We start from the raw sequence: 25,560 nt of genomic DNA, 5'->3' as shown, positions 1-25,560 counted from the left end.
GGCAATTAAGGTGGGGGCAATGTTGGGGCTTACCTTACCTATTTCTCATCTCTTGGAGATCACTCTTGTCCTGTTTGACACTCAAATCAATGGAAACAACTGCTCCATAAATTTTTGTGTGTTACTTTAAGTAGTTTCTGGTAAGAATTACTCCATATTGGCTGAGAGTAAAAGTCCCTCACCAGAAATAAATCTCCTGTTGTGATCATCTGTCAGGCTTCTGTGTCTTAATTGCAGAAGCAGCATTATTAACTCCCTAAACCTCTCAAAAACAAAATTATTTTGTTTTTGTTTATTAAGAGAATGCTTCTCTAGGGCAGTGATTGGGACCTTCCTTTCCTCTACAGTATACTCAAGGGATGCAACTACCTAGCATCATTAACAGCAGCTTTCAACTGCAATGATTCTTAAGGAAATGGGGCATTCATGTGTGGCCTGAAAATAGCCATTAATGCTTCTAATAAGCTGAAAATTTACATCTGTACAATTTCTCCTTTGTGTATAATATTGGCTGACTATATTTATTAAGTATAATAATATACTTATTAAGCTATACTTATTAAGAGTATTTTATTCCTTTTATTAAGAATCTTTACAATCTTTTTTAAATTGGGAATAGGCTTTAAATATGATCAACTTTTTGGCATCTAATAATACCTGAGTTTCTACTGATGTAGCATTTCCTTATATTGAGCCTACATATAGCCCTAAAATAAAATGAGCTTGGGCATGAGATATTACTTTTATTTCTAAATGCCACATGCTAGTGTTTAAGATTTTTTTCTTTTTTTTTTTCTGAGACAGAGTCTCACTCTGTTGCCCAGGCTGGAGTGCAGTGGCATGATCTCGGCTCCCTGCAACTTCCTCCTCCCGGGTTCAAGCAATTCTTGTGCCTCAGCCTCCCTGAGTAGCTGGGATTACAGGCACCCACCACCACACTGGCTAATTTTTGTATTTTTAGTAGAGATGGGGTTTTGGCCTCTTGGCCAGGCTGGTTTCGAACTCCTGACCTCAGGTGATCCACCTGCCTTGGCCTCCCAAAGTGGTGGGATTACAGGCATGGGCCACTGTGCCTGGTTGTATTTAAGATTTTCAAACGCATGTGCACAGGTGAGAACAGTTAAGCTTTCCATTTTTAGTAATCTACTTCGCATTTTGTTAACCTTTGATCTCAACAACAGGAACTCATTCTTGTTAAGCCAAAGTATAATTTATTGGAAAGATACAGTTTACATAACAGCAAAGAAGGCTGATGAACCAGATTCATAAAGACACATGGAGCACTTTAGCTTCTCATCTTCAATGTGAATAAACCTCAATCATTTTATTTGCATTATTTCAAAGAATTCATCTAATTAGCTTAGTTTGGGTCTCATCCTCATTAAAAAGTTAAGGGAAGTAGCTGACAATCTCACCAAAGCTCTATGCAATTGCAGATGAGTTAATTCTCTAAAAGTTAACTGAGATGCTACCACTAGAAAAAAGGAAATGGAGGCAAGACAGATAAAATCAAGAGATGGTCATATTGATTAAACAGTATGTCTTAAATTTTCCTGTGCTCCAAAATAGGGAAATTAACAGCTACCTTAAATTAGAAATGACTAAGTGCAGTTTCCTCACGTACATTTAGTGAGCATTTGTAGAGTCCTCAATTTCTTCCCAATTATTGTTCTATTCAAATTTCTCACCTCTAAAAGACAACTTTAAAGATAGCTATAATTGATGACATCCATATCAAATAAGCAATAATTACTTTGGTCCATGTCCCCTCACTCCCAGATTTTAACCTATATACCAGGTGCACCTATGTGTCTCCTCATTGAGTTCAGGCTCACTGAATTTTAAAGACCACTTCAGACCTCAAATAGGCAGTAAGCTTATAAAAGCCACCCTTGTCTGCCTCAATATATAGAAATTTTTCTTTACTGTTGGTGACCTATCTGTTATTCAAACTCATTGCCAAGCTAACAGCATAGTGTTTGGGAGTGTGAAGTTTTAAGTCCAATCAATTTAGGTTTCTAGCCTTGCTCTGCTCTTTTTCTTAGCTGTGTAAACTTGGCCTGTTTACTTTTCCTCCTTTAGTTCGTTCTCTCCTCTGTAAAATGTAGTCACCAAGGAAACATTATTAGAACCTGAAATTTCGCCATTACTTATTTTGAGAATTCTCTTTTTGAGAGTAATCTTAAAATGTTTTAGGGTCTTCAAAAAACTGTTTTGCCTGTCATCTCTGACTTCATCCTATTATAGATCCATGAAGTAAGTATGAAGAGAAACCAGTACAGGCCAAGTGGACCGAGTACCAGCACACAGGTTCTGGTCCCAGCTCTATCACTACAGCTTTGTATCCTTGGGCAAACTAGTATCAATAAAAGATGGAGTCTTTAATACATTAACGGTTTTCAAAGCCTAATCATATAGAAAGACCTGTGTTATACCACCAATACAACTGAATAATGACCCCTTCCATCAATATCAGACAATAAGTTTTGGACAGAATATTTTCAACTTAAGTTTTTTTCTCCTGTACATTCTTCAAAGATCCAGACTGCTGATGTTTTAAAAACCCAAAACACGGCACTATTCTGCCTGGTTTATCAAAATTTTTTAAATACGGCACAGACTCATTTTTTGCTAGCAAAACTGCTTATAATGGCACTAAATACACTAACATACTGTGTTTTAGTACGAAGCAATAATTAATACTCAGAGTACTCTCAGGAAATCCGCAAGCTGAGTAAATCTGAAAAGAAGATCTTGTAACCACCCTTCCAATCGACTTAGTAGGGTTCTACGGCCCTAATTAAAAAACAAGAAAACTTTAGCACTCAAGTCCAAAGGGGACTGCCCAACTCAGTCTCAGGCTTCAATTTTGCACCTGGGAAAAAAGAAACACAAAAGGGAAATGCTGCCTTCTTGGCTCTGGGGGTGGTGACGGGAGAGGGGCCCACTGAGGAGCGATTTCAATTAAAGGGTCGGACAAAGCCGTCTCGGGTCCCTAGCAGTCTCCGCACTCACTGCCTCCTTCTCGAACATGCTAGGCCTCCTCTCTTTCCTAGGCGTCACCGGCGCCTGCTGAGAGCTCTGGTTCGGGGTCTGGATGAGGCTCGACTTCACGCCTCGGCCTCGCTTCTCCATCTCGCTCTGTTCCCCAAGACTCCCTCCGCCTCTCCTCCGCCGACCGTCAAACGCCTCAGCCGCTGCCGCGAGGGCGGAAGTCTCCCACCTGCGCCTGGTACGGTCGGAAGTGCCTGCTGGGGCTCCAAGGCGTCTGGAGGCGGGGCGCGCAGGTGCCTGCGTCATTCATGCGCGCCGCAGCGGGGCACCGGAAGTTATGGAGGTAGGGCGGGTGCAGGGCCCGGTTCGATCCCGAGCTAGGCAGGGAGTCAGCGCCAGGCTGGGTGGTGTTCGACTACGCGGAGTGGGTGGGCGAGCACGCGCCTGCGGTGGCCGGCGGTCCCGCGCTGGAGGGGGCTGGCGACGTCGCGGCCCTGGCCTCTGGCGGTATCGGACGCTCGGCCTTGCAAGACGCCTGGCGGGCCCTGCCGGCGTTCCGGGGCCAGGCTCGGTTTCTCCGTCGCCTCCTGACCCTCAACTGGAACGCGGCGGATGGTCAGGGAGGGGAGTGCGCGGGGGCGGAAAGCCGCAGGTCGGGCTCTCACCTGACCGTGGCCTGGTTCCTAGAAGCGCAGTTTCCTAGTCGTTGCCTGTAAGATCCACACTCGGACAGTAAATTTGTTTTCATCGCTTTTAGACCGTTTGAGTCACTATAACTCATCACGACGGCCTCACCGACCTCGTGTCAGGAGATCTGGTTGCCTCGTAATAAACATTTATTTTTCCTCCCTGAGGCAATTAAATATCAAACACCTATCATCAGCAGTAACGACAGCGGAGCCGGGCGTGGTGGCGCCTGTGGTCCCAGCTACTCCGTAGGCTGAGGTGGAAGGATCGCTTTAGCCGAGGAGGTGGAGGCTGCGGTGAGCCGATATCGCGCCACTGCACCCCTGTCTGGGCGACAGCGAGACCCCATTCCCGAAATAACGATAACGATAACTACCATTTTTGAGTACTATGTGCTAGATGCTTTTCATGTATAATCTGATGACTGCAGCCCCACAAGGTGCAGCCTGGCACCGTTTTATTTCACTTAGAACTGAGATTCGGATAAAGTAAGTTTTCCAAGGCAAGAGATAGTCAGAAACCGAGGAATGATTCAAATTTAGGTCCAGCCCCAAAGCACCGGCCCAGTGTAGTCTGCAGAGTTCCAGCCCCATAGAGCCAAAGGGAGGATGCGAGTGACAATCGCCAATCAAAAATAGTTCATGCCGATTTCTTTAGTGATGACTTAATTGTTAGCGCCTACTGGGATTGTTCAAAAAGTAGGGCTGAGAGTGGAAAGTGCAACTTCTGGGGACAGGAGGAGCAAACAGGGCAACTGATACTGAGCAGGACGAGGGAACTCAGACTGATCAGTTTCCACATTACAAAGCTGCCCAGAGTTAATTGTGACTGTCACAACACAGCCACCCCTTAACTCGACACACCAAAATAAAGAGCCTCGGTTCAGCTTTAGATCCTGAATTTGACTTCTTTGCAGGATTATAGATGATCTTAGTGTCATGTGGTATAGTCGTAAGGATTTTGATTTTATTTAATTCTCCATGGAAAACCAGTACGGTTTGCTACTTTTTACATGGCAGGGAAGGCTAAACTTTACCTCTGCCCATCTTAGTTCAGAGTGACCCCTTTAACAAATGAAAGGTTAATAAGAAAAAAGTTTATTAATGTGCAGAGTACACATCACAAGGGATAAACCTCAATGAAAAGTAACTTGAAATGGTGGCTTAGAACTGCATTTGTATACCATCTTCAACAAAGAACTATAGATTTGCAGAGAAATGACACGGGAGAGCAGTTTCAGGCTTCAAAGGGCAAGAAACTGGGAAAGTAGATACATATTTGGAAACTGATGGAGTTAAAATTGTTTGTAGATTCCTCTGGTACCTTCTCTGGTCTGGTAAGAGTCGAAAGTTATCCCCAGTAAAGAATATATATCCTGTGTTTGGGCGGAAGAGGGGGAAGAGAGAGAGCTTTTCCTTCATTTGCTGCCTCTTGTCTTCAGCTCCAATTTGTTGTTGTTTTTATATCAAAGAGGCATGTTTTGGGCTGACATTGTGGTTTTCTCCAACACCGTTTAGGGAGTCAGAGGTACGTGGGGTTCTTTTTCCTTCTTGTTCATTATACTTGGTTTCTGCTCTCCCATTCCCCATTTTTAAAAAATTGCTTATTTTGATAACTCTAGGATAGTGAAGGAATGCTGAGAGGAATAATGCTCTGTTGGTAAAATACATTCAGCTTCCATGAACTCCTATCTTTTTTTCTTTTTTTTTTAGTGAAAGCAAGTTTACTACGAAAGTAAAGGAGTAAAGAATGGCTACCCCATAGGCAGAACAGTTTGCAAATATTATGATTGATCATTTTAAGTCTTTAAACCTTTATCATATTTGAGAACATTTATATAAATTATCTTTATTTATTTATTTATTTTTTTGAGACAGAGTCTCTCTCTGTTGCCCAGGCTGGAGTGCAGTGACACAGTCTTGGCTCACTGCAAGCTCCGCCCCCTGGGTTCATGCCATTCTCCTGCCTCAGCCTTCCAAGCAGCTGGGACTACAGGTGCTCGCCACCTCGCCCGGCTAATTTTTTTGTATTTTTAGTAGAGACGCGGTTTCATCGTGTTAGCCAGGATGATCTAGATCTCCTGACCTCGTGATCCACACGCCTCGACCTTCCAAAGTGCTGGGATTACAGGCTTGAGCCACTGCGCCCGGCCAAATTATCTTTAATATTTAATCACAATGTTTTAATCATACAACTTTCATGATATCCAGAAAGCATGTTAACAGCAACTATACCTGAGTGCACTCAGTTCTTAAGAGTATTTTCTTGTGACTTAAATATATAATACTCTGTTTTTCTTTCTGTTAAGCAGTGCCTTTTATTTTGTTTTTTTTTAGGTATTAATAGGGGACCCTATTACCACATGTCTTTCTCCCTCAGTGTATGATATAATTTGTAATCTTGGGTTTCAACTCAGAGAAAATTGTGATATCAATAGCATTGTTACTCAGAATGGTGAAGTATGCTGGAAAACAATCACAGACTGTGTGAGCTACACAGAGTCAGGTTTGTGCTGTCTTTGTACTCCAAACTTTCATAACTGTTCCATTGAAAATGTCTTGACCTGTAAAATTCCCCTTTCTGACCACTGGTTCCTTTTGTTAGATAATGTTATAATACAGGCCTCACTCCAAAGGAGAACAGGAATTAATGTGAAAAGAGAAGGGATGAGTCCAGAGAAGCATGGAGAAATTAATGGAAAGCTGGGCTAAGAAAACCTCCTCTACAGAGGAGGTGTCAGGAGGCAGAGAGGGGCTGGTGGACTGTTGATGATGTAGATCTCAGGGCCTTGAGATGATTCTCCATAGGAGTCATATAAATTAAGGGTAGAAAATGACCAGTAATAGATTATACAGTTATTTTAAATGTCTTCTAGGCATTCTTGCACACTTTGGAGCAGAGATATAGATGCGGAAATTTAATAATAGTTGTAAAAATTACAAATGAACATACTCTGGCCTAGCAGTCCATTTTCAGGAATCTTTAAGACAAATACAGATATGAAAGTGTGATTGTGCAAGGTTATTCCTTGCAGCATTGTTTGTAACAGCTAAATAAATAAACAGCCAAACATCAAGCAGTAGGGGATTGGTTCAGTAAATTATGATAAATTTATATAATGGAATATTATGCAGTGGTACAAAAGAGTGAGGAGGCTCATCTGATACAAAAGTCTCTGAGCTAAGTTGGAAAAAAATAGGAGGGGCTTGTATTTGTAATTACCCTTTGGTATTTATTGATGATGAACCAAGTGGATGGTTAATCCCAAACTTATCAAAAAAAACTTAAAACAAAAACTTCATATGATAAATACATTTAAAGCAATTCATTGCCATTAGAAATCTCAGTCTAATAACGTTAACTTTAAAAAATCAGGTTACAAAGTTGTGTTTACAGTGTGAGCCTGGTTTAACTTAAAAAAAATCAGGTTACAAAATTGTATATACAGTGTGAGCCTGGTTTTCTGTGTTCATATGTACAAGTAAAGACATTGACAAAAATAGTTTTCTCCTGTTTGAAACTTTTTGTATTTTCCAAATTCTCTGCTGATAGTGTAGTTTTCTTTTATAACCTGATAAGCATTATGTGATTTATTTCCAACAACGTAAAAGTATATCATATGTTCAATGGTAAGCTAATTGTTGATTTTCTGGAAATTTTATAATTAAAGCATTTTTTCTTTGATGATGTAGATATTTTATATCACATGATATGGAGCTATGGTGCTGAAATTTGTTTTCTTATCCTTTAAGATCAGGGTCTGGATTACTGGGGAAGCGTGAGGCTGCTTGGCCCTGTGTGTGAGGCTGTCCATTCACATTTCTTATCTTTGACCAAGGGACAATTTGAAATTCGATATGCACCGTGGTTCCAGTGGACAAGTTTTCCAGAGGTTTGGCTTTTGAACAACCTTTAGAAGTAAAAGACTGTGCAAATACTACTTAGAGGACTTATTATTTGCGAATTTTAAAGGGGCTTCCTTCATCCCCAGGCCCTCCAGCTGTGAAGAAGTGTTGAGGGTTGCAAGAAAACCCTGGGCTCTTATGCCGGGTCTGCAAACCCTGAGCTGAGAAACATGCCCTTTGGAACACAGGAAGGTTTTGAATTCATTATCACAGGATTAGGGGTTGGAGAGCTAACATTTAGCACATCGTGCTCGTCCAGGGATAGAAGAAAAATTGACCACTCCAGAATAAGAGGCCCTGTGGAGAGGTATTGAGGTGTTCTAAGACAGCCGGGCCTGGAGACCAGAGCTGGGATACTTGGTTTGTTAATGGGGAACTGAAGGGAGTATGGGTAATTTGGGCCCCAACCCAAAATCTTGTTTTGGTTTGTTTTTTTGGTCAGTTTTTCTTCATTTTATTTGGCACACTAAATGACCATAGTAAAGCAGTAACTGTAACAAGTCTAATTCTGCTTTGAATTTGGAGTGAAGGAATCATCATGTCCCCCTTGTACTAGCGCTTTTAAGTGGCAGGATGAGCTGCCTTGTGTGTATCTGTTTGAGGACTCAGCCGAATCAAAAGGAGAAACATGATGGAAGTCGAAATGCTTGACTTTTCCACTTAAATTATGCCAGATTTGTTGCTTTCAATAAACGTTTAAATAAAGAACTTTCAAGGAATTCTTTAGCTATTAAAATATTTTTATTGATTCTTTAAGCAATATAATTATGCAGAAAATGTTTACTTATTCGCTGAAAATAACAAAATATAGCAGTTGAAATCTCTCGAGGTTTGAATTTCAATAAATAATGTTATTTTGAGAAGTAGTTTTGGAGTGTACATCCTAATATATGTTTTATTCTAAATAGTTATTTCCTGAAATATTTGATGCCTTGGAAAGTCTACAATCTCCCGCTATTTCTCTTAGCTTAATGAAACTGACATCGTGTCTGGAACGAGCCTTGGGTGATGTAAGTGCGAGAACTCTTCCATTATTGTCCCATTAAATTGTCTGAGTGAACATTAAGCTATTTTACAGTTGTCCTCAGATTTCTTATTTTCCTATAACCTAAAATCATTTGGTATACATTTTTAATATTTCCCTTTTGAATGATTATGAAATCAAAGGATTGGTGTCTAAGTACTTTTCACCCTTCATTTGTACAAACAGTTGCTTCATGGATAATGTTTTTAATGTTTATTGACTCATAATGCAACTGTTACACAATTTTTGTTTGAATTTTAGGTATTTTTACTGATTGGGAAGGAATGCCCGTTTCTTTTAAGAGATCTGCTTGCATCTGAGGAACTTGCTCAAGTCTTCGGGCAGTCTGTGGTAAGCTTGTTCGTCTAAACTCATGGAGTGTATTAGTCCGTTTTCATGCTGCTGATTAAGACGTACCTGAGACTGGGAAGAGAAACAGGTTTAATTGGACTTACAGGTTCACATGGCTGAGGAGGCCTCAGAATCATGGTAGGAAGAGAAAGGCATTTCGTATATGGCAGCAGCAAGAGAAAAATGTGGAAGAAGCAAAAGTGGAAACCCCTGATAAACCCCATCAGATCTCATGAGACTTATTCACTATCACGAGAATAGCACAGGAAAGACTGGTCCCCATGACTCAGCTACCTCTGCCTGCGTCCCTCCCACAACTTGTATCTTCCAATTCTGGAAGATACAATTCAAGTTGATATTTCGGTGGGGACACAGCCAAACCATATCATGGAATAAGTGCAAAACAACAATTCACATATGCTATGCTTTTGTTCTTCCCAAATTGATGATGCTTTAGGAAAAAATTGTATCAGTGATTCAAGCATATTCTTCCTTCCCACCTTCCCTTTCAAAATTGCCGCTCCTCCAGCTCGTAGAAAGCTTTCCTATCCCAAGTGTGAATAACTCTGGGGCACCACAGGGCCAATGTGAAGCATGTTGCCTCGATCAGTTACATATTATTAACTATAATAATCCAGAATACAACTTTAACCCTTTAAATGAGTGATAATATGGTTTTATTTGAAAATTTTAACGTGAAATTATGCCTTTTGCAACCATTTAAACTTACAGTGGAAAAAAAATTCAGATGTTAAAAAACTCATGCAGTTACATACTATATTAAAATCTCCTAAAGGGCACGTGATCAAGAGACTTAAGACTAATGAATATCCTTATGCAACTGAGTGAGGCAGGGTCAAGATGAAGAAACCCAGGAGAGCCTTATGTGGAAGCTGCGCTTGCCAAGCCAGGAAGCTGCCAGATGATTTTTGGAGTGAAGAAATCTGTCTTCAGTGGAGCTTTTCCATTCATTTCTGTGGGTCTTTACTCCTTGTCAGCTTAAATATCATTTTCTTTTGTCGAGGGCATGGAATGAAGATAAAAAGTGCAAACCTCTTGTTGTTACACTGAATTCTTAAATACATTTTGTTTCTTTGATCTGTTCTTTGGTACTTGCTTATATGTGATTGGCCTTCTGCCCACTTGTGGCCCCTTCAGCTGCCAGCTACTTTTACTTGGTCACTGCCATTTATACATCTGATTGATCAGATAGTGTGAACCATGAATATTTCATAAATTATTGGTAGAGCAAAAAGATCTCCTGAAGCTGCATAGAAGAACTGCTTGTTAAATGTTCCTCCATTCAGTAGAACAGCTCTTGATCATTTCCACCTCCTGGTTTTGGGTCTCCCCTCTGAGGGAAGTTCAGAATGCATCCACATTCCCTTCTCAGCAGCCATCTTTCACATGCATGAATACAGTGTTCACTTCCTTCTCGAGTCTTCTGAAGGCTCAACCATTCTTTCTCCTATGACAGGGTTTTAAGTTCTTTTAGTCTTTGAACATCTTCCGTCATTTTCTGAGTTTCTTCTAAGTATGGTGCCTCAAACCCAAAGCAGTTCTCTGGGCATGGCATGATTGTAGTCCATTAAGTAGGACCCCTGGTTGGGTGTTTTCTTCACTCTGTAAATAGATGGTGGGGTGGATCAGTATTGGGCTTCAAGTCAGACAGCTAGGAAGTGGAGGCTCAAGCCTGGAGTCATGCTGCTCGGGCATCCCCTGCTGCCTCTGCTTAACCACACAATTGCATGCTGCTTAATACAGTGATATGTTTCTGCTTGTCATATCATTGTCTTTTTACATTTTATTTAGATGTTAGGCACATTTGAAGCACTTTATTAAAGCAGGATAACGTGGGTTGGATCTTATCCCCCATATTGATTTTGTAGCCTTTGATACCTTGGTTTCACCTTTCCATGCTTGTATTTTTTTCACCTAGATGCTGGGGATAATAGTAGTACCTTCCTCGTAGGTTGTTCTTAGGATGAGTGAGTTGATGAATACATGTAAAATGTGTCTAGCACATATTAAACACTCAATGTTGGTTTTATTATTATTACTGCTATATGCTAGCCAAAACTGTTGGCTCTGTCAGTTAAAAAGAACAGAAATATGATATTCTTATTATATTGGTTTATTCAGTAATTCAATAATAATTAACTATGTAACGATTTGCTGTCCTTAACCGGATTAGATGAATGTGCTAAAAGTCTTTGTTGGCTCTCCGTGTGGTCTCAACCTGCGTAACGTCTTATGGCATGGGTTTGCATCACCTGAAGAAGTTCCTCCAAAGTAAGTTTCAAGTGAAGGAATTTTCTTCCTTTTCTGGATCTACCAAAGAGTTTTTTAAATTTTGAATTTCATGAGAAAGAAATAGATTTTGTGAAACATGAGTGAGTTTTGAGATAGGATTTTGAAGATGAAATTGAGTATTACTAGTGTAGTCACCATAGTGATGACCGGGTTATGGTTTCAGTGACTTACACCCCAAAGGCAGTTCAGGGGCGACACCAGAAGGATGTTATGCCATTCACATCCTGGGTGGGTGGAAGACCCTGAGGTTTCATTAGGGTCTTCATCAGAGTTTCTGTGGTGTTATTGTGCCTCCCAACTCTTGCACAGCCTAATTCCTACATCTAGAGAATTTTGGGCAATTTTTTTTTTTTTTTTTTGAGATAGAGTGTCACTCTGTCACCCAGACTAGAGTGCCATGGTGCCTTCTCAGCTTACTGCAACCTCCTCTCCTAGCTTAAGTGATCCCCCTGCCTCAGCCTCCTCAGTAGCTGGGACTATAGGCACACGCCACTATGCCCACATAACCTTTTTGTATGTTTTGTAGAGATAGGATTTCACCTTTTTGCCCAGACTGGTCTCAGACTCCTGAACTCAAGTGATCTGTCTGCCTCGGCCTCCCAAAGTACTGGGATTACCGGCATGAGCCACCGCGCTCAGCCAGTTTCATGCAATTTAATGGTGCTTTGCTTTCTTAATTTTAAATTTGTATTTTTCACAGTGAAGCTTTTTATAGGCATGATTGAGTACATTTTTGTAACAGATCTCTATGGTATTTCCCCTAGATACTGTTCAATGATGATGCTGTTGGCAGCAGGATTGGGTCAGTTACTGACGAGTTACCTTCAAAAAACTAAACTTACATTGGCACATCGCTCTTTCATAACTCCTACAAACCTTGAGGATTTGATTGTTTTTCCTGGTAAGTACTACGTTTCACATTTCTTCCTTAATGTAGCTTTGCATAGATATTTGCAAAGTCAGTAAACAGCATTAAGAGGTGCACTCTTGAGGTGGGGTGAAGTAGTTATTCTTCAGTAGTCGGATGGCTTTCAGAGTTGCTTGAAGAACCGCCTACATTTTGCCACCCAAAGCCCTGCCTCCTCCCACCATGCCCTGGGGTGGTTGTGGGGGTCACAGAAGGTGCAGCTGTGTGAGTCAAGCTCTTTCTTCCTCAGATGCACTCTGCGCAGTAGTGGTCTCAGGCTGTTGGATGATGTACATTTTCTCCTCCTTTTATCTCTTGTATCTTTGTACTCATGATTGTTATACCAGAAATACTTAATAGTAGTATCTAGGGTCTTTTTACACCTTCTGAAAATGTATTTTACTTCTCTTGGTCATTGTGCTCAGTTGGTCCACCCTGAACTGTTGCCTAAATCACTGAAGAGCTGTCCATGCCCCACTTTCCAAGGGTCACCTGCACCTCAGGCCCTTGGTCAGGGCAATCCTACTCTCTAACAAGTCCCCTGCTGCAGGGGTCACGGTTCAGCCACCTAAAGCGGTTGGGCTCATTGGCATCACTCCTCCAGCATGTTTCTGTCTTTTTCCAGTTGATCAGTATGATTGTGTTTAAAACTGTATGTTATTTTACAGATGTTACTTATGAGGTGCTCTCAGTATTAGAAGAAGCGATGACGAAATCTTCTTTTATATTAAAAATCATGTTACCATATTGGGAAGTTGCACTGGTCAAGTTCAAGTCACACAGGTAACTGAAGGGTGCATGGCAGAGTGGTTTGCAGTGGTTGGAGGCCAGTCTTTCTTGATGCCCTTCACTTTCGATGCTTTTTGCTGTTGGAGTAGGAGTGAAGAGAAGCTGGACTGACTTGAGCAGACCTGAAAATAAAACACCTTCATAGAGTTGCTTCAAGGACAGCCTGTGATTGTATCTTAAACATTTTGTGCTGGCCTTTTGGTGCAGTTGATAGAATTGTTTTTCAAGATCCACTTTTTAATATTTTCTGGAATTCTTAGAATGAGCAAAACATGTTCAGAACCATGAAACAGAGATAAGCCAGCTTTGTCCTTACATTCTGTTTCTGTTTCCTCAGGAGCAGACACGTGTATGGTCGCCACCAGAAGGTCTGGTGAGCTGGTCTTTAGTTCCTTAAAGGATATTACCCTAATTCATTCATTTTTATGCCTTGAGAACCCACTGAATTCCTGGTATGTGCATTTTTGTTTTTTCTTTTTGAGACTGGGTCTCACCCTGTCCCCCAGGCTGAAGTGCATTGGAACCATCTCGGCTTACTGCAGCCTTGAACTCCTGGGCTCAAGCAGTCCTCCCACCTCAACCTCCTGAGTAACTAGGACTGTAAGTGTGTACTACCATGCCTGGCTAATTTTTGTACCTTCCCTAGAGATGAGGTCTCAGTCCATTGCCCAGGCTGGTCTTGAACTCCTGGGGTCAGTGATCCTCCTGACTCAGCCTCCCAAAGTGCTGGGATTACAGGAGTGAGCCACTGCGCCCAGCCTCAGTATTTTCTAGAAGCAATGAAATGAGTTAGACAGTTCTTTGATGACATTTTGTTCTATAGAACCTACGAAAAATGATTCATCAAAAATTAAAACACTGGAAAGTTTTTTTAAAATCACGACTTAATGAAACTTTGGTTCTATGTGTGTGTGGTTGTTTTTTTTTTTTTTGAGATAGAGTCTCACTGTGTCACCCAGGCTGGAGTGCAGTGGTGTAATCTCAGCTCACTGTATCCTCTGCCTCCTAGTTTCAAGCTGTTCTTGTGCCTCAGCCTCCCAAGTATGAGGGACTGCAGGCATGCATGCACCACCACGTCGGGCTGATTTTTGTATTTTTAGTAGAGACTGGGTTTCGTCACGTTGGTCAGGTTGGTCTCAAAGTCTTAGCCTCACGTGATCCGCCCACCTGAGCCTCCCAAAATGCTGGAATTGCAGGCTTGAGTCACTGCGCCCAGCTGGTTCTGTTTTGCTTCTCATATTATCAGGTATTATAATTTCTCTTTGCCTTTGATATGTAGACTGCAGCAGTTATTGTGATGTTGGTGTCAATATTATTTTTGTTTTTTGCTTGTTTGTTTTTTACTTAGAGACGGTCTTACTCTGTCACTCAAGCTAGAGTAGCACAATCATAGCTCATTGCAACCTTGAACTCGTGGGTTCAAGCAGTCCTCCCGCCTCAGCCTCCTGAGTAGCTAGGACTACAGACAGTGCCACTGCACTCTGCTAATTTCTAAATTTTTTGTAGAGATGGGGTTTCCCAGGCTGGTCTTGAACTCCTGGCCTCAAGCGATCCTCCCACCTTGGCTTCCCAAAATGCTGGGATTGCAGGTGTGAGCCACTGCACCTGGCCTAATACTTACTTTCAAAACATGGAGTTTTACCTATTTTCCCTTCAATTTCATAGGTTTGCTGACTGTGCCATATTGTTGCTGACACAACTAGAAACTGGACTTAGGAATGTTTTTGCGACACTTAACAAGTGTCCAAAAAGACTCCTGACTGCTGAGGTAAACTTGTTTTTATTACTGATTGTGATGACTGTTGCTGTATTAACAGTTTTCTGTTACCAATTAAAAGTTTTTAAAAATTTTATTCTGTTTAACATTAAAATGCATTTTTTAGCTAAGAACTGTGGAAATCTTCACTGTCATTTTTTAGGATTTATATTTGTTGTTTATGATTGTTTTTGATATTTCTGAAATATTTCCAAACAGTCTTTTAAACTTAATGATGCCACGAACGTAGTAGGCACTGATTCTCTCTCTAGCCGTGTTGATGGTGTGTCACTGTAACCGCGTGAGATGGCTGGGGTCCAGCCAGGAGACTGAGGCGACCAGTGGTTGATCCTGACCTTGGGAAACTAATTGAAACCTGAGCTTGACTTTCTCCATCTTCCAAATGGAAGATGTGGGATTTGGAGGTGACTTGGTTAGTGCCAGCCCTGCAGCAGATCGTGAAAACCTTTGCCTCACAGTTTCTTGAGCCCCTCCAAGTGTGTACACACACATGCACACACAGTTGCTTCAGAGTTCCCACACTGACCCCCGGTTGCCCTGTCTGAGGCAAGCGTCTCTGAGTTTCCAGCCTACCTCCTCTGGCTCCTAGAATTTCTCATTTCTGCTCCTTTTGGTAGTTATGATAAGATCCTGCTGCTTAGTGACAGAGATCTCGAAATAATATGGCTGCAGTGACTGAAATAGGCTAGAAGTGCATTTCTGCCTTTCCCAAATGTGAGTAGCTCCCGCGGAGATGGCAGCACCCCCATCATCACTCAGACCCTCTGTGTCGTCTTCCACTGATGAGGGCCAGGCCTTCCTCACGGAGACGACTTCTTCCTGGCTCCAGCCAGCCGTGTCAGCCATCACATCTGCTTTCCAGCCAGCAGGAAAAGCGAAGATTGGTGCACGCCCCTCTCTAAGCACACTTCCTGGAGGTAGCACAGGCTGTGGGCCAGAGCTCAGTTGCACTTGCTACCAGGGAGGCATGGAAGCGTTCCTGGGTGGCCGAGTACCCAGCTTCCCACGGGACGATCTGTTGTGGAGGGAGGGCAGGCACAGCCGCTCACACCTCGGATTCTCATCTCCTTCTCTAGCTTGGCTTTTGCTTTTTGCCCCTCTTCCTAGGCATTCCTCAGTGCTCTGCTCTCAACCCTATCCTCTGTTTCCTCTCCCTGGGACATCTCATGCAATTCTGTGCCTTACATTTTCATCTCTGGGGGAACAACAATTAGAAAATACTTTGAACTCAATGAAAACGAAACCCAACCTATGAGAAGTTTTGAACCCAGCGAAAGCAGTGCTGCGAGAGCTCACGGCCCGGGAGCCGGGCTCCCCAGCGTTGCTTCTCACTGACCCCCATCTGATCTCTGCAGTTAGATCTGCTCGTGTTTGCTGAATATCTTCATGTGAGTTTTCCTCAGCACCTCACGTTTATCTATTTCAGAAAGGCGTTGTTTCCCACAGATTTGTCCTCTGACGCTCCCTCTGTCATCTCAGCCTCACCAACTGCAGACTCCAACAGCATGTCGTGTTTCCCCCACACCTCCCATGTCCACTCAGTGGCCGGCACGGCTGGTGGTTTCCAGCCAGCTGACCTCGTGCTCTTCCTGTCCAAACTGAGAAGCCCCGCCTGGCTCCTTGGCACACCCGAGCTCATCTCACGATTCTTCCTCCTCCTCAAATTTCACTCTCACAGTCCCGCAGATTCTTTTTTTTACCTTTTTTTTTTTTTTTTTTTTTGAGACAGGGTCTCTCTCTGTTGCCCAGGCTGGAGTGCAGTGGTGCGATCATAGCTCACTGCAGCCTCAATCCCCAGGCTCAAGCGATTCTCCCACCTCAGCCCCCCTGAGTAGCTGGGACCACAGGTGTGTGCTACTACACCTGGCTCCTTTTTACATTTTTTTTTTTTCTTTCTTGTAGAGACAGAGTCTTGCCATGTTGACCAGGCTGATCTGGAACTCCTGGGCATAAGTCATCCTTCTGCCTCGGCCCTCCAAAGTTTTGGGATTACAGGTGTGAGCCACCGTACCTGGCCCCACTGATTATTTTCTAAACTGATATTGTTAAGTTATTTATGGTTTTCTTCATTCGTTTAACCTCCTTGATGATGTCCTGCTGCCTGCCAGATGGAGTTCATCCTCTTCACGTGGCAGCAAGGCCTCGGGTGCTAACCCTGCCCTCCTCTTTGGTGTGTTCCCTGTTTGGGTCCCTCAGTGAAATTTAGGCTTCTTGTCAGCTCCAGAACTTGCTTGTCTTTCTTCTTACTTTGTTCCTCACCCCCAGACTTACCGCTCCAGATCAGGGGCTCTGACCACAAGAGCAACCTCCCGGAGGCTCATCTACTCAAAGGTTGAGGCTGCTTTTCTCTGTGTTCTGTTTCTATCTCATCTTGGAGGCAGTCCTGCTTTGCCGTACTCATGTGCATTTCTGCAGAGGTCTCTGCAGGTTCTCTGAGGCAGGCCTTCACGTTGCCGTCGCCTGGTGCCCACGCCCAGTGCCTTCCATGCAGGCCACTCAGCGGTGTGTGGAATGAAGCTTCAGGAAAGAGGTGGTCCCCACCCATTAGAGCCCTTGCTTCATGATACCTGCATGGGGACTGGCTGCATGGTGGCACGCTCCATCACTCTAGGGCCATGTAGTGCAAATAAATTTGGATATTTGGATATTTACTTGTCATTTGACTTCATAAATAAATAACATGACTGTTTCCACAGAGGATATAATCTATCAAAGACTATATTAAGTTTTAGCCCAGGCTTTTATCCAGAATAAATAGGATCAGTTTTTAAGGCAATATATATATATGAAGATATTTTATAAAACTTAATAAGACTTTGCAGATACTGTTATTATTTACTGATTACTTTTGTGTCATGAGGTCTCTTCAGGGCCAGTGGAAGATATGAATATGAGTGAGATTTTCTGACTTCAGAAGCTTATTTATCACGGGAGAGTGAGAAGGCATTTATACTAACTCTGTAAAACAAAGTAGAAGCTAATGCATGTAGTTGATGGAGGTAAATGAAAAATTCCGCTTTTTGGAGAAAGTGGGAATGTGTGATAGACAATTGGACATTTAGAACTCAGAGGGAATTTTAGGGCTAGCAATACAGATTTGAGAGCTAAAGATACAGATTTTAGAGTCATCTGTGTAGTAATGTTGAAGAATATTGGCAATTTGAAATTTAAAATAGGTTATAAAACATTAATAAATCAAAAAACATTTCTTGAGAGCTAGCTTACACAAAATCCTGATTTCATCATACTGTCTGTCAAATCTCACTGAAGTGATTTCGTCAAACTGCGTGTCAGATCTCACTGAAGTGATTTTGTCACGCTGTCAAATCTCACTGAAGTGATTTCGTCATGCTGTCGGTCAAATCTCACTGAAGTGATTTCATCACGCTGTCAAATCTCACTGAAGTGATTTCATCACGCTGTCTGTCAAATCTCATTGAAGTGATTTCGTCACGCTGTCTGTCAGATCTCACTGAAGTGATTTCGTCACGCTGCGTGTCAGATCTCACTGAAGTGATTTCGTCACACTGCCTGTCAAATCTCATTGAAGTGATTTCGTCACGCTGTCTGTCAAATCTCACTGAAATCCCCAGAAGCCTTTTGAGATAGGCATTCTTCACTTCTTTTGCCGAGAAAACCTGCATCTGTGGCGTTCAATCAGTTGCCTGTAGGTTTCATGTCTAGAAAATGTTGAATTTGGGATCAGAACTCAGGACAGCCCATGTCTGTAGGCTGTGCTGATGATGCTGAGAAGCAGCGTGCATGAAATAAAATAAAAACAGGCAAGGCTGTTCACTGGAGAAAATAGGAAGCTGTGCTCACTTGTGCATGAATACCAGTTGTCAGGAGAAGTATTCTGTTGTATGAGCAGCGATTTGTGAGGACCTGGGATCATACATTTTAGAGATGACTGGGCTAAAGCTCTGTTGAGGGCAGTGTCCTAATGCAGCTTCATGGCCAGCTGCGCTGTGTTTTTGCGTATTTGTAATGTGTTCCTTTGGTCAGTGACATTTCTCTCATAGTGTTTCTAGATGAATGTTTGTTTTAACAAAAAACTGGGATGTGTGGCCATGTACCAGAATTTTTTCTTATTTTGTATAGTGTTACTGTATTTGTATTTTGCTTTAATTGTTTATTTTCATTTCTTTCCTTTTCTGAAGTCAACAGCTCTTTATACTACCTTTGATGAAGTAAGTACACTTGTAAGGTAATTTGAAACAAACAGAACACTGTCTTCTTTTAAAATACAAATTAAAACGCAAAATTAAAGATCAACCATAAATCATATGTTTACAGGAAAATGTCCATAGTAATATAAACCAAAAAAAGCTTATAATTGATATTTCTGGTTAATTTTGAGGCCCAATATTACCAATCTAGCACCCAAAGCTATGCAAAGTTCAAAGTTGGAAAATATCAAGGGATCTAACATGATTAGCTATAATTATTTAGAGGCTTGCATTTTAGATTTAGGGGTAACATCTTTTTTGTACAAGAAATATTCCCCAACTCCTGTTATGAGTGTGTAGTATATATTGATTCATTTAATCTGCATATTGGGGGTGTGAATAGTGAAAAAACCACAGTTGAAAATGCCTTTTATTATCCATAGAGCGTAGGCACTTGTATGTGTAATCGCAGATAGCATTCGTGTGCACCTGAAGTGTGACAGTCTATAGGAAACCAAGGGAAGGGCCACCTGTAGAGGTCTGGACATTTGGTTTTGCCTTTAAGACAACTGTTAGATTCCTAAATGAGTGTGTGGTGGGTGAGTTAAAAATGTACCTGCTTACTTGCAGAGCTTCTTCCATTAGGTGAATAATCTGCTGTTATTTTAATGTATAAGACCTTTGGTAATGTGAGGAATCGATTAGATAGTGCAGTCCAGTCTCTAGAGGATCAGGTCTGTGGGATTGGTTGGGGTGGTTGGGCAAAGTCCATGGTAAGTTAAGAAGTGACTTTGGAAGTGACTCTAATGTATACACAAACAACACACATGCACACACCACACATACATGCACACACACACATGAACACATACATCCATGCTGCATATACACACACAGGCCTATACACATTGTAATATGTACACAACACACATGCACACACCACACATACATGCACACACACACATGAACACATCCATGCTGCATATACACAGGCCTATACACACTGTAATATGTACACAACACACATGCACACGCCACACATACATACACACATGAGCACATACCTCCATGCCACATACACACAGGCGCACACACCCCCACACCACATATGCAGGCACATATACCACACACACACACACACAGGCACAGTTGCATATAAACACACAAATGTACACACCCTCACACCACATATGCACATACACATATATACACCACACATATTCACAGTCACATACACAAACACACGTGTATATAATTAATAGTATATTCTTAAAGTCATTATGTTGGTTAAGAAAATATTTCCTGAACACCTGTTTGCTGAGTTTTAAAGACTGTCCTCATGCCATTTGATTTTGCTTAGACCTTAGATAACAAGTTACACTAAAAGTACTATATCCATCAACTCTGAAAGTGCTGTATGTTTATGTATGGAGACCAGTTAATCAATGTAGTTATTTTTGATGTTTTAGATATTGGCAAAACACTTGAATGATGGTAAAATCAATCAGCTTCCTCTTTTCCTTGGAGAGCCTGCTATGGTAAGTATTAGGTATTTTCCAGGCTAATATTCTTGTATTTATGGATGTCATCAGCACTTCTCTAAAATGAAATTAATTTTGGCTTGTGGTTTGCTCAAGAAAAACACTTCTGAACCATTCCTGTGGTGTCTCAGCTTCAGCCACCAATCAGCTGATGTTTGCCAAGCTGTCACTCCTTAAATGTCTTTTTTAAAGGCCTGATAATTTAGGTGCTCTGTCCCTAAGCAAAATTTGAATTTGTTTTTTACATATATTTGTGCTGTAGAACGGACATGTATTTGTGCCTTGTTAAATGCAACAGTTAGGCTGGGATTACAGGCTCACGCCTGTAATCCCAGCACTTTTGGAGGCCAAGGCGGGCAGATCACAAGATCAGGAGTTCGAGACCAGTCTGGCCAATATGTTGAAACCCTGTCTCTACTAAAAATAAAAAAATTAGCTGGGTGCGGTGGCGGGCACCTATAGTCCCAGCTACTCAGAAGACTGAGGCAAGGAGAATGACTTGAACCCAGGAGGCGGAGGTTGCAGTGAGCTGAGATTGCACCATTGCACTCTAGCCTGGGTAACAGAGCAAGACTCCATATCAAAAAAAAGCAACAGTCAAATGTGAGTAATAAGATTGAGTATTGGATGAAAAGAGAATGATTAATTGTTTAAGGCCATCTATCCTTTTTTTTTATATTTTGTGAAGATATTTCAGTGACTAATTTGGATTACAATAGGTGTTTGACATCCATTCCTTCTAACAGTCAGGCCACCTAGGATCATGCTCGTGGTCTGTGACTTTAGACTCTGTGCTCTGTGGACGTCCATTTCTGCCATCAAAAAGTGAGACGATTGAACTAGTTTAATGTTCTTTCCACCTTGAGTCTCTGTGACACTTCTGACCAGTGGCAGTTTGCCAAGGGCAGCAGTTTTCTGACCTCTTTTCCCTATAACCTGTGGGAGAGGCCCTGGACTTGTGTCGTAAGAAGCAATAGGCTTTCGAAGGTGAAAGAGCAGATGAGAAAGTGCAGGGGCTGTACTCACACAAGCAAGAGCCATGATTTCTTTTATTGCCATGGAAAAGCTCATTTGCAAGATGTTCACACTCAGTTCCCTTCCTTGGAGGAAGGTGAAAACAAGAAAGACTGGAATTTGATAAGACTCCAGTACCACCTGGGCAGCTCTGCCTTTCCCCACAGCCTCTCCAGCTCCCTGCTCTGTCCTGTGAGTGTAGGAGAACAGCTTTCCCTAGCAGGGTCCCACCCAGGACTTCAGAGGACTTGATGGATTCACTCTTTCCTTCTGTTAGCAACACCAAGCATGGCTCTCTGCTGCGGATACTAACAAAATATTTTCTGTGTTTAATTTCTGAAAGGAATTTCTCTGGGATTTCATGAACCATCAGGAGGGTCCCCGCATAAGAGATCATTTAAGCCACGGGGAGATCAACTTACATGAATTTTCAAAAGAAACAACTAATCAGTTGCTTGCATTTTCTGTTGTGCTGTTACTCAGATTCGTTGATGAAGGTCTGCTATCAGTTTTTAAGGTAATTTATAGGGAAGAAAATTATTAATTAGATTAACTCATTCAGCTATGAAAGAATATAGTTTATTTTTCAAATGCAATTAACTATTAATCATCTTTTAATATATCTGAGTTACCGTATCCTCCATCAGAGAAAAAAGTGATTGGATTACATGTATGTTTATATTCTGTATCACAGATCAATCAATATTAATCTCAGCTAAAATAATTTAACTTGTTTCTTAAAAACACATTTGCTTTTGTATGTAACAGTAGCTAAGTATTGAAAATGAAAGAACAAATTATAAAACAGGATTAACCAAATATTAGGAAATTTTTACAGATGTTTGCTAAATCGATGGGGTAGGATATTTGCATCAATAAACTAATTCTTTTATTATTTCAAAGTAAATAAGTTAGAACATTTGTTATTGATATTTTAATCTTTTTTTCAGATTATACATGTGACAGTTATTTTAAAAATTTTTTAAATGTTCAAACAAAAATTACTGGAAATAGAAAAATTAATGTGAAAAGTAACAGCCCTCAGGAATTCCATCTCCCAGAAATAACTACTGTTAATAATTAAGTAGTGTTGCTACCACATTTTTGCTACGACTGTACCAAAGTGAGTTCGTAGGAAGGTACTTTATGTTTTATAGCTAGCATTTTTCATTAACAGTGTGTTTTTGGCATCTTTGTTCTGCCTTATTCTTTTTTTTTTTTTTTTTGAGACGGAGTCTAGCTCTGTCACCCAGGCTGGAGTGCAGTGGCCGGATCTCAGCTCACTGCAAGCTCCGCCTCCCAGGTTTACGCCATTCTCCTGCCTCAGCCTCCCGAGTAGCTGGGACTACAGGCGCCTGCCACCTCACCCGGCTAGGTTTTTTTTGGTATTTTTAGTAGAGACGGGGTTTCACCGTGTTAGCCAGGATGGTCTCGATCTCCTGACCTCGTGATCCGCCCGTCTCGGCCTCCCAAAGTGCTGGGATTACAGGCTTGAGCCACCGCGCCCGGCCTCTGCCTTATTCTTTTTGTCAGCTGTTTGATATTCCATTTTATCAATATGTTATTATTTACCTAAGCAGTCCTTCATTGATGGATGAGTTGTAATATTCCCTGATGTAGAAAATTCCTAATTATTATGCTGAAATTAACATCTTTGTTCATTTGGGCACTTATGTAAATACTCTTAGAAAGTAAAGTTCTAAGACAAAAGATATCAGTAAGGATTTTTTCTTTTTATTCTTTTATTTTATTTATTTATTTCTTTTTTATGAGACAGGGTCTCGCTGTGTCGCCCAGGCTGGAGTGGCAGTGGTGCAGTCATGACTCATGGCCCATGGCAGTCTCGACCTCCTGGGCTCAAGCCATCCTCTTGCCTCAGCCTCCCGAGTAGCTGGGACCACAGGCGCGAGCCATCATATCCAGCCAAGATTATGTTTTTATTTTCATTTCTTTTTTTGTGTTTACTAGATGTTTATAATTCTCTCATTAATTGCTTATTAATGTATTTTCTCCATTTATTTCAGTTTTATTTTTCCCATTGGTTCATTAGCCTTCTTTGTGTACATATTGCTTTGTTATTTGTTCGTAGGTTTTGATTTTTTTTTTCTCTTTGGCTTCACATTTGGAGTCATTCTGAAAAGAATCTTTGCTTTTCAAAATTAAAAATATATGTATACATTTTCTCTGGTACTTCTATTTTTTCTTTTTTCTTTTCTTTCTTTTTTTTCGAGACAAAATCTTGCTCTGTCACCCAGGCTGGAGTGCAGTAGCGCGATCTCAGCTCACTGCAACCTCTGCCTCCCGGGTTCAAGCAGTTCTCTGCCTCAGCCTCCCGAGTAGCTGGGATGACAGATGCCCACCACCACTGCCGGCTAATTTTTTTGTATTTTTATTAGAGGTGGAGTTTCATCATGTTGGCCAGACTGGTCTTGAACTCCTGACCTTGTGATCCACCTGCCTCGGCCTCCCAAAGTGCTGGGATTACAGACATGAGCCCCCGCGCCCTGCCTATTTTTTCTTTATTTTCCATTTACATCTTTTGATCCAATTGGAATTTATTTCATCTTGAGAGTAAGGTACAAAGTCTAGCTTTACTTTAAAAAGAATTAATAGTTATTATTCTGTGTAAACTTGGACAAACATAAAACTCAAAAAACAAGTAAGAATGAGCACCTCATGGATTGAGTTAGGGATAATTGACATTTTTCACAATATTGAAGCTTATTCAGGGACACAGTGTCTCCCCATCTTCATTCCTCAAGTCCTCCCATCTACGTGGCACCTCCAGCCTCCCAGGTGGCTGCTCAGGCTGGAAGCCTCAGATTCCTCTCCTCTCTTCATACTCAGTCCTTGGAACAGGTCTTAGAAATATGTTCCACAGTCCGGGCGCAGTGGCTTACGCCTGTAATCCCAGCACTTTGGGAGGTCGAGGCGGGCAGATCACCTGAGATCAGAAGTTCGAGACCAGCCTGGCCAACATGGTGAAACCCTGTCTATACTAAAAATTCAAAAATTAGCTGGGCATGGTGGCAGGCGCCTGTAGTCCTGAGAATAGCTTGAACACGGAAAGTAGATGTTGTAGTGAGCCGAGATTGTGCCACTGGACTCCAGCCTGAATGACATAGCAAGACTCTGTCTCAGAAAAATAAAAAAAGAGAAAAAACAAAAAAGAAATATGTTCCACATCTGCTACTCCCTGTCCCTCCTGTGCCACCACCTGGCCACACCACCTTGGCCCCTCCCTGGAATGTCGCTGGCACTGACTGGTCTGCCCACCGACTTCTGCGAACCCTACTCTTTGTCATAACACAGCAGCCAGACTGATGTTTTTCCCAACATGTCATCCTCTCCTCAGAAGCCCTTGGGTGGGTTCACATTTTGGAACAGAAGCCAGGTGCTCTGCAGTGGCACAGATACACCGCTCTGCAGTGGCACATATTCACCGCTCTGCAGTGGCACACATATGCTGCGTGTGTGTCCGCCCTGTGGGGACGTCACCCATGCAGGCACATGCGTGTGCCTCCTGTGTTCCGTTCAGCACACTCCCTGGTGCGCTCCAGGCTCTCACACATCTAAGTGAAGGGAAGGCCAGCACATTTCTTCTGTAGTTAACATCTAGCTACTTGAGTTGCTTGTTTTGTGCTTTTAAGAATTGTAGGTAGTGGGCCGGGTGCAGTGGCTCACACCTGTAATCCCAGCACTTTGGGAGGCCAAGGCAGGTGGGTCACCTGAGGTCTGGAGTTTGAGACCAGCGTGGCCAAACATGATGAAACCCTGTCTCTAATAAAAATACAAAAAAATTAGCCGGACGTGGTGTTGGGTGCCTGTAATCCCAGCTACTCAGGAGGCTGAGGCTGGAGAATCGCTTGAACCTGGGAGGCAGAGGGTGCAGTGAGCCGAGATCACACCAGTGCACTTCAGCCTGGGTAAAAAGAGTAAGACTCTGTCTTGAAAAGAAAAGAAAAAAGAATTGTAGGTAGTTACAGATTTTTTAATTTGTCAACTGTCAATTCACTGACTTTCTTTCTCATGGGTTTTAGTTGACTGACTTGGATTTTTAAGTTATGTGGTTATATCAACTTCAAATAA

General features: G+C 41.9%; 1 protein-coding gene across 7 annotated transcripts in view; it reads left to right on the top strand.

Annotated features, from left to right (window-relative positions):
* The first annotated feature begins 1,199 nt into the window (after positions 1-1,199).
* Positions 1,200-25,560, top strand: part of ERMARD (ER membrane associated RNA degradation) — a 33,122-nt gene continuing 8,761 nt past the window's right edge. For 3 of the 7 annotated variants that reach the window (XR_012094977.1, XM_073022245.1, XM_073022243.1), the window contains exons 1-12: positions 1,200-3,337; positions 6,018-6,186; positions 7,434-7,573; positions 8,495-8,596; positions 8,872-8,961; positions 11,156-11,253; positions 12,039-12,175; positions 12,850-12,964; positions 14,636-14,738; positions 18,908-18,937; positions 20,386-20,454; positions 21,815-21,988. Coding sequence is in view for 6 of the 7 variants with exons in the window: in XM_073022245.1 (XP_072878346.1) it covers positions 3,098-3,337; positions 6,018-6,186; positions 7,434-7,573; positions 8,495-8,596; positions 8,872-8,961; positions 11,156-11,253; positions 12,039-12,175; positions 12,850-12,964; positions 14,636-14,738; positions 18,908-18,937; positions 20,386-20,454; positions 21,815-21,988 (1,467 nt within the window). In the remaining variant the exon portion in view is untranslated. The other 4 variants (XM_073022247.1, XM_073022246.1, XM_073022244.1 and 1 more) reach the window with 4 other exon arrangements.

Source organism: Chlorocebus sabaeus, chromosome 13 (assembly GCF_047675955.1).
Source record: "Chlorocebus sabaeus isolate Y175 chromosome 13, mChlSab1.0.hap1, whole genome shotgun sequence".
Taxonomy (NCBI): Eukaryota; Metazoa; Chordata; class Mammalia; order Primates; family Cercopithecidae; genus Chlorocebus; species Chlorocebus sabaeus.
The sequence above is the reverse complement of the archived record's forward strand: the minus strand, read 5'-3'. Positions and strand labels throughout refer to the sequence as shown.